The sequence below is a fragment of the Aulostomus chinensis genome, chromosome 14 (genome assembly GCF_037954235.1).
Source record: "Aulostomus chinensis isolate RoL2024-O1b breed Wild chromosome 14, RoL_Achi_v1.0, whole genome shotgun sequence".
In the NCBI taxonomy this organism is placed as follows: domain Eukaryota; kingdom Metazoa; phylum Chordata; class Actinopteri; order Syngnathiformes; family Aulostomidae; genus Aulostomus; species Aulostomus chinensis.
Window position 1 is genome coordinate 26,668,509 of NC_141333.1, and position 9,264 is coordinate 26,677,772.

The 9,264-nt window shown below is 40.6% G+C and overlaps 1 protein-coding gene across 3 annotated transcripts in view; it reads left to right on the forward strand.

Moving 5' to 3' along the window:
- Positions 1-364: 364 nt before the first annotated feature.
- Positions 365-9,264, forward strand: part of sec16b (SEC16 homolog B, endoplasmic reticulum export factor) — a 14,781-nt gene continuing 5,881 nt past the window's right edge. For 2 of the 3 annotated variants that reach the window (XM_086223742.1, XM_086223743.1), the window contains exons 1-12: positions 365-1,892; positions 3,286-3,383; positions 3,469-3,571; positions 4,468-4,664; positions 4,754-4,905; positions 5,954-6,015; positions 6,179-6,317; positions 6,430-6,732; positions 6,860-6,957; positions 7,709-7,790; positions 7,900-8,017; positions 8,958-9,069. In XM_086223742.1, the coding sequence (XP_086079868.1) occupies positions 1,621-1,892; positions 3,286-3,383; positions 3,469-3,571; positions 4,468-4,664; positions 4,754-4,905; positions 5,954-6,015; positions 6,179-6,317; positions 6,430-6,732; positions 6,860-6,957; positions 7,709-7,790; positions 7,900-8,017; positions 8,958-9,069 (1,736 nt within the window). In that variant the 5' untranslated portion in view covers positions 365-1,620. The remainder of the gene's footprint in view (positions 1,893-3,285; positions 3,384-3,468; positions 3,572-4,467; positions 4,665-4,753; positions 4,906-5,953; positions 6,016-6,178; positions 6,318-6,429; positions 6,733-6,859; positions 6,958-7,708; positions 7,791-7,899; positions 8,018-8,957; positions 9,070-9,264) is intronic. The other variant, XM_086223744.1, reaches the window with a different exon arrangement.

Genomic DNA, 9,264 nt, shown 5'->3' on the forward strand with positions numbered 1-9,264 from the left:
TGGAAACAGCACAAGTAACAAGTCGCTGGTACACACAAACAAGTAAGTCTGGTACTCTTTGTATTTCATTTAAATTTCCTTGTTCAATTCTCTGAAAGTACCGGTTTTAATTGCATCTTTTTTTCACACGTTTTTGACCACCTTTCTCTCATTATCATGGCATTGAAATTTACATTTAAAATTGCCTACATATATACAATATAAATATATCCCATACAATGTGGTAGATTTCAGGAGGAGGGAATGGGAGGTACTTAGGGTTAAAAAGACATGTCTTTTAGCACAAGAACATGGCAACATAACATAGTTTCAGTAGGAGTAAAAGAACTCAACAGTCTGTGACTTGCTTCAAGAGAAACAGTAGTTTTGAAGGAATTTGACTGTTTTACCCTCTTTCCAATAGTCAGAAATTCAAGGTTGTGAAAAGACCTGGTGAACATAATTGGGCTGCACGGTGGGGCAGTGGTCAGCACTGTGGCCTCACAGCAAGAAGGTTTTAGGTTTGAGTCCTGGCTCGGGCACAGGATCTTTCTGTGTGAGTCTCCATGTTCTCCCTGTTCCTGTGTGGGTTCTCTCTGGTACTCTGGCTTCCTCTCACAGTCCAAAGACATGCAAATGGAACTCACTAGGCCAATTGGATACTTTGAATTGACCGTAGGTGTGAATGGTTGTCTGTCTACATTTGTTGGCCCTGTGATGGACTGGCTACCTGTCTGAGGTAAACCTTGCCTCATGCCCAAGGCTGCTGGGATAGGCTGCACATGAAACAGGCGGCAAGGATACAAAATGAAGAACAAACTTGACAGGCAAGAAAAGTTACAGAGCTTCTGGTGGATGTTCCTTTTACCAACCACTCAGCCCTGAAGCTGTCAGCGCTGACTCCTAATCAGTTTCATTCTCCCGCTCGGAGTTCCTAAACTGACTCTGAATCTGACCCGAGACCCGCCTCCTCTGACGGAGTGAAAGTGACTGCATCCTCCCTTCACTACACCGGCAACGTGGCAAGACTCGCCTCTAAAAGTAGTACATTTTCCCGCATGAACCCTGCAAGCCGAGGACACGGTTTGCGATGTCTCTGTCACTCAGATTTTAATTTTGTTCGTTTAATTATTCTGAGGATGGACGTGATTTCCTCTTTCCTGGCGTTGTAGGACTGCAGCTGTCAAACTCCTCAGGGCGTACTCCACTGTTTACCTTCCGCGGGTTCACACGCTGGGATACACACACACACACACACACACACACACACACACACACACACACACACACACACACACACTGTTCGGGGATAGTGTGTGTGAAAGGCTTTTATTAAGGTGTAAATAACAGCTACCGAACAGCTAAGGTTTCCTTTCTAACGCGCTAATTTGCAGCAGCATAATTGCGGTTAGTCCGTGACCTTTATCCTCCCGTTATCATGCTAACTTGTTATCAGCTGTGAGTCCTGTCTGAGACTATGTGGCACTGGTGGATGTACTTTGACTACATCATATGTACGTGAGTGGTAAGTACACAAACTTGAACTATCCTACTATTTTTGTTGGGATTTTACAGCAGTAGAAAATGCAAATCTTTAGTAACAGATGTTAAGGCAGGCAGGTTCTGGGTAAAAAGGTCAGCATGGATCACAGAGGTCACCGAAGGCCTGAGTCTGGCCGTCACCACCACAAATCGAAAGACAGAGAGGACCCCAGGTACTCCCACCTAGACATGGAGCGGAGGTGTCCACTGGCAGACTCCAGGGAGAGGAGCAGGAACTGGGTTCATGCTGATGCTCACTACAGAGCCCACTTCACCGGTCCGCCTCCTGCCAGACCCGAGCAGTATCCTTATAACCCTCAGCAGTACTCCTACAACTATGGCCCACCAGAACACCAAAGACCCCAGTCCAGGTGTGTTTATTGATCCTCTGAATTTAGCTCATGCTAATTTTGATGTTTAACATGATGGTCTACAGTAAATTGATATTGATTTTTTTTAATGCTGAAGGATTTTGAAGACGATTGCGATTGTTTTCACTGAATTGTGATATGATTCACTTTATAGTTACATTTTTGTTGGATTTGTACCAAACAAAGATAATTTCTTAAGTCTGTATTCTGTAGAACAGCATTTGTCAGGCTAGGAAATCTATGCAGTTGTACAATACTTTGTTAAGAATGGCATTTTGACTTTAGCAGATATTGTATCGTCTGCAATTTTAATAATGTGTAAGGGCACTTTGAAATTTCAAACGTTCTCTCTTTTGTTAAGCCCTGATTTTTGATTTATTCATTTTGCCAGTAATAGAGTTTATGTTTTAACATTCTAAATGAAATGGGTATAGTTTCAATCACTGTCTTTGATTTGATTTACTACATGAAGCTTATTTGGGTCCCATTTCCTGTTTTTTGGGGGTTTTTTTTTGGAGAAGGCTTTTTTGTTCTTCAGGAAAATGACTTCCTGAGAGTCATGTTTCACAGACTTCCTGTACATAACTAAAAAACCTAGCATGCATGATTGATCCACTGAAAGCAGATAAGGAGAAATAGGAAAGAGAAATGTTACATTTCCACTGGGGCTCAAGGATGACTTGAAAAGATTTTGGTAATGAAAGGTCCAAGTCACTGTGAAAGGCAAACATTGCAGTGTCTCTTGGATTGGAATATTATGATGCGGGATCCAAAATTAGCTCTGTTTTGTAACCAGCTGTGTTTTGGAAAATGTTGATAAATCTAAAACGACATGTTCAAGAGTCAGACGATGCTATTTACGTACAGAGGAATCAACTTAATTTTGACAAATACCACAACACTCTATGCAGAATTTGCTTGGGAGCAGTAAGTCCATCTCTACATTTATTGCCATGTTAGTGGGATGGTGTTCAGTGTAAATAGTTTCCTTCCTGCTTTTTATGCATGTTTGGATGGGAAGACTTCAAATCAAGCTAAAATGAAAAACGTTATCTCAACACGTTCAGTTCAGATCCTCCATCACACGTTGAGCTGTTGTATTTCAACAATACCAAATAATCAAATGAATATATTTTATTTAATTTTTAAATCAAAATACATTTGATTTTCTTTTTTAAAAATGAAACATGATGCGTACTTACATAATCATGTACCAACCTGACTCACCCTACAATATCATGACTGTCAATCAATCTTCTACTTTTAGTAGTTCTGTATTTACATATGAGCAAAGACATACTAGATAACTTGCTAGTAAAATGATATACTTATGTATAATTATATATTATATAATGCATTCAGTAATTTCACCAGGGTTCTCTTGTGTTTACAGGCATGGATATGACTACACTCTCCACAGTCACTGGGACTACAGGGAGGCTTACACTTATTACGACCATGACTATTATGGAAGGCAGCAGGGACGAAAAGGTAGAGTGATTCAACACAACTCTTTCAGTCAGTAAAGCTTTCGATAAGTTACTTAATGAGATGGAATGCTCCTCTGACTATGAAGATGCTGGCCAGTGGGTTCCTCAAGACTTATGGAGGAATGATTTTTACCATGAAAGATCATCCAGGCAGGAATACCCAGAGAGTTACCGCACAGAGGAGTACAGGTGAACCTCTACACTCCCGGTTTGTGACTTCATTGCTTTGTAACTGTGAGTTGTATGCAGATGTTTCTAATTTTGTATTTTTGGAAACACTATTGGTGATATCCGGCCAGTTCTGTGGCAAGGAAAACCCGGTCAGGTCAAAAATATGTAAAAGTTACTGGCAATTTCTGTCTCATTTTCTCTGGGTCAGAAAAAATTGTTGTCCAGTGGACTTAACAACAATAATGGCCGTTATTCTTGGTCATGTTTCAGGGTTGTTGTGGGTCTTCAGGTGGTATTTTTGTGTTGTGGCATAGGTGAGCAGTAGTGGTCGCAGGTTTGGTGTGGACCTATTTGGTGAGAGCTCTTTCCTTTCATGGTCTGTTGTTGTCTTCTTTAGCAAAGTGCTGACTGCTGTTCCAGGACCTTCCAGGGCAGGTTTTCTCTTAAATTGCTTTATGGGTTGCTACCTTCCAACCAAGATGTGGAAGTGCTTTTCTGATACTTTAACATTGCCTTTATACCTTTTTGTTTGGCCTCTCCAAGCACATTGTCTTTGAGGAGCTGTGTGTATATTGCTGAAAATGTCCATTACCCATGTGATTGTTCATCTTCAGGTTTTGAATATGAAGTGAGCTGGATTTTGAGGAGTTTTAAATGTATTTGTAAACAGTTTAATGTTGGGCAGGGTGTGTTGATATGCAAGGGGATTGTTTAAAATAATATTTCAATCACAAAAATATCGACAGAATTCCGAATGTAGGAAAACCATAAAAAATGTTGTATCTACTCTTACACTTATTTTTCTATGTTCCTTTTGACACTAAGGCTGTGTCGGATCACTTAACCTGCCTGTTACTGCTTTCCCTTCATCATGAAATCTCCAGGATACGAAAGCTTTATTTTTTAAATTTTAGGAATGACCAATTGCAAGACACTTCCCAGCCATACCTCAAAGACTACTACGAGGATAATCCCTCAAAGGAGAATGAAGAGGTTTCCTATTATTACAGTGAGACTTTAGATCAGTCCAAAAACTCAGGGTTATCGTCCAGCAGCTGTGAATTGAGTCAGTACATGAATGGAGCTGACAGTGACAACGCCCCGCAACCAGGTGAGTAATCAGCCAATATTGTTTATTCCAAAGTTCAGTTGACGTTATGTTTATTGTGGCACAAATTATTTTACGCTTCATGTCATCAGATCATGCAACTGTGGATCACACGTCCGCTCCTCTGAAGTACTCAATCCCTCATGTAGTTGTCAGCTTTGGGCCTGCAGGACAGCTCATACGGGTTGCGCCTGGATTTTCCATGCAGGAGCATATCAATCAGGTGGAACTTCACAGTCTTGAGGTAGGCTGTACATCATTATCCTGGATTTATAATATTTTCTATCTTCAAATTAAGTTTATTATTTATTGAAAGTTAATAAATCTAATTGGTTTTAAAATGATGACCCATTTGGACTAGTCCCTAAAAAAACAAGGAGTGTGCACCAAGAGAGTCTATACCTCCACTGAGGCAATGTGATGTCATCAGATCCAGCTCAATTCCAAAATTGTATTATTTGTTCCTCAGCTAATTTCAATCATCTTTCCATATCCATCTACAACTTTTTGAGTTATTCTGCAGAAAGACAGTCACAGTCGTCGGTGGTCACATTAAAAATATGACTCCCAAGGAGTTCAGTGATAAAGAAGCACCACCATGAGGCTAACTGATGTCTGGTTTTGTCAATCTGGAGACCCTTTTAACACAAGACCAACTTAACTCCCCCTTTAAGTCATAATATTGTTTTTCATCTTTTTGCTGTAGCTGTAGTTTGAGTTTGAGAGTTTGACAATGGAAGACATTTATTAATAAATGAATAAATTGACTGTCTGATTTCATGAGGCAGGTCTACAAGCAGGATTTGTGATCACATCACATTGCTGCTGTACTACTCAGCACACACTAATGTGACAGAGAAAACTCAAGTATCCAGGGCACAAGAATGGACTTCATAAAGACAAGACAAATGGATTTCAGCAGTTAAACTTGTGATATGAAAAATACTTAAAATTATATATTTTGGATTTTTCAATAAGGGGGAAGGATTAGGTGATGTGGTAATTATCTGTTGCTTTTGTCTATTCTGACACAGTTTCCCACTTAAAAAACAATCAATATTTTTTGGACCGGATGTCATGATCCTAGAATATACAAACCAAATTTTGTACCAATCTGCCTGCACTGCACATATCACTAGGTGTGTGAGTCACAGGCAGAAAATAGTCTGCAAGTGGAATTTTCATGTATTTTTCATGGTTTGGAAAAGGCAGATGGGGGTTGGGGGTGAAGCAGAGAGGAAACGATCAGCTCAGATGTGTCACTTGGCCTGTTTGTCTTTGTCTTTACTCAGGTCATCTTGAGTGAGACACAGGAGCAGCAGGAAATAAGAAACTTCCCTGGGCCCTTAACTAGGTGTTGCTTTGCTGTTTGTTTTGTAAAAGATCACTGCTGAATCATTTGAACAAAAAGATTACTGACATTATCCAGAGCTTTAGAAGTTCATCTTTGCATGTTATTATCTATGTCACATTCAGTGTTTGAATTGTGTGTTTGACAGTTTGTCTTGTTTTTGAAGGGAAGATTTGCACAAAGTAGATGCCATCGAGTTTGCCCAGCAAATGGCAGGCTCCTGCCTGAGAGATGACAAACTGCATGATAGGAGCTCTGCTGCCCTCTTGTGGAAATTACTAATACTGCTATGCAGACAGAATGGGGTAAGTGGATCAATTCATTGGAAGGTATATCCAACAGTTAGCTAGACATCAAGCATCCAGGTAATTATCTTGTTTTACTGTAGCACATTCCCCTGTATTTCTGTTGTTTCAGCAAATAGTTGGGTCAGATATAGCTGAGCTGCTGATGCAAGGCTCACATTCAAATGGAAGCTGGGGGTCAGAAACCCCTACACTCATTGACTTCAGTGAAGGTAAACTTGCTGAAGCTCCACCCTGCCAAGAAGAGGATCTACTCACAGGAACCAGTATCGGCTCAGAGACCTCAAAGAAAGCCCTGCAGGGGTACACGCAACTACTGCTGGCTGGGAGAAAGAAGGTTTCCACATCTAGTCCTCTAATGTTCTGTCAAGCTGATTTTGGTTGTTTCCTGGTCTCTAAAGAACGTTACATCCAAGTAATGTTTTTTTTTTAAAAAAAAAAAGTACTAGATATGATCTTAAAGCTATAACAATAGAGCCACATCAACTTCCTCTTATCAGTAGCCATGCATCTCATATTGTGCTGGTTTTGTGGTTTCCTAGGAGGCCTTGGAGTTGGCAATGAGCAGTGACCTGTGGGGACATGCACTTTTTCTGGCCAGCAAAATGGACAACAGGGCATATACCACTGTGCTGAACAGGTGAGGAAAGCAAAATCTTCCAAAAATGTATTGCTTTGGCTAAAATTGTGTTGTGGGGAGAATTTCCCTCATTCAGTTTTCAGTATATCTGTAGCTTGCAATGAAAGATGTTGCCGTTCATTCCTTTATATAGCCTGTCCACATTTTTTGGTTCAGACTAAAGCAGTCTATGAAAAGGATTGCTTCAAAACTCAGCACAGACTATTGTGTGGCCCAGAGTAGGATGCCAACTATGTTTCCTTTCGGCCATCATGAGGTTTACATTTGTGGTTTGTGTGAAAATGATACAGTGTTTAGATGAGAATTATATTGGACAATGGGTGTTAGAGTTTGTAAACAGATGCTTTTGGACACTATTGCTGTTCTTTGTCGCAAAGAAATAACTCAGGAGGATAAAACATCGTGAGCTCGAGAAACCTATTGTTGAGCACTTAAAAAGCGAAGACCACCTGGCTGGGAAGTATCGCTTTTAATTCCAGCTGTCGCTGTCATCAGTTCAGAATATTAATTTGCCTACTTGATGACCAAATACCTACAAAAGCTGAGGCTGGAAGGCTGCCGGAACAGGTTTACAAACTGATATGATGATGTTCGCTCCCTATGTCAAACAACATAAACATTTTACTGTACACTATTTATCATGGAAGCTGATATATTTCATTGATTATTGACATAATCAGTAAGTTCCCCAGCAGCATAGTCTCTCTAATCAGACCTGAGAAATGCAGTGATTCCATGGCTCTGTTGACAGGTTCACAGGCCAGCTAACAGCCAGCGACCCCCTCCAGACTCTTTTCCAGCTGCTGTCTGGGAGAATCCCATCTGTAGCCATGGTAATACACCCAGACATTGACTGTTTATCATGGTTTTGATTATTGTAGTCTAAAGATGCCAGTCTGTGTCTAATGAACTAATGGTTTGATGTTGATGTTCTCTGCCCAGTGCTGTGGTAATGAAAAGTGGGGTGACTGGAGGCCCCATCTGGCTGTTATGCTCTCCAATGAGACAAGTGATCACAGCGTCCAACAGAAGGCAATCATTACCATGGGAGACACTCTAGGTGTGGATGGGATTACATGTTGTCAAATTATTTCTGTGCAAAACAAACACAAGGTTGTTTTTTCATGTCTCTCTTGAGTCAATTTGTCACTTGTTGTTTAAAAATACAACATAATACTGTAATTATACGGGCGATTCACAACTGTGTATTTCTTTCATTTCAGATGACTTGGATCTTATACATTTTCCAGTTTAATGGCTCAATAACAATCAATTATGGATATCAGTACATTTTGGGCAACTAAACAACGACAACACAGAAATACTCATCTTTTGTTCCTAATTTTATAAGCCATATAAATGATATCAAATCATTTCATAATGATGTACACAAAGCATTGCACATCATTAAATGAAAGACATGCTAATCAGTTACACTTTTCTGGGACGCTCAGGTCCACAGACAGTTGTTATTTCACCACACCTCATCCTCACACTACCTCTAATAACTCTTAAGCCATTTGTTATTACATCCCAAGTAGAGGGAATACTGTGTGCGGACTAGAGAGAGGCCACCAAAACCTTTCTGTCCAATTCACCCTGTGGTTAATTTCACAGTCTCTGTACACATGCCTTTTTATTCTTTTGTGAATCAAACTTTTACAAAACACTAGAACTGTGATGACATTTTCAATTGTAAGGACACGTTTGCTGGTCCACAAAATTTTAAAGGGCTGATTGAAGGTCAAGACTTAAAGATCTTTAGGGGGTGTGCGTGCGTGCACCTGTTTGTGTGTGTGCAGATATGTCCCAAATACCTTGACGATTGATTACTTTTTTACTGATTCTTTTATGACTGCACTGATATTGCATATTTGCTTTCAGCCCTTGTATTTTTTAAGGATTTTGCAGCTGTTGTTGTGTGGAAAGCACACAGACTTGGCATGAATGTGGAATGTGTTACACAAGTTCAACATGACCTGACTCTCATCCCTGTGCAGCTTCCAGAGGCCTCCTACATGCTGCCCATGTCTGCTACCTGTCAAGCAGCGTTCCCTTTGGGGTCTTTACACAGATGGCAGCAAGAATGGTGCTTCTGGGCAGCAGCCACAGGTGAAGATATGATATGACATGACATGACATGATATGGGGTGGCACGGTGGTGCAGTGGTTAGCACTGTCCCTTCACAGCAAGAAGGTTCCAGGTTCCAGTCCTGGCTCGGGCACAGGGTCTTTCTGTGCTGTGTGGAGTATGCATGTTGACATGCAAATGGGGACTAGGCAAATTGATCCTCTAAATTGACCGTA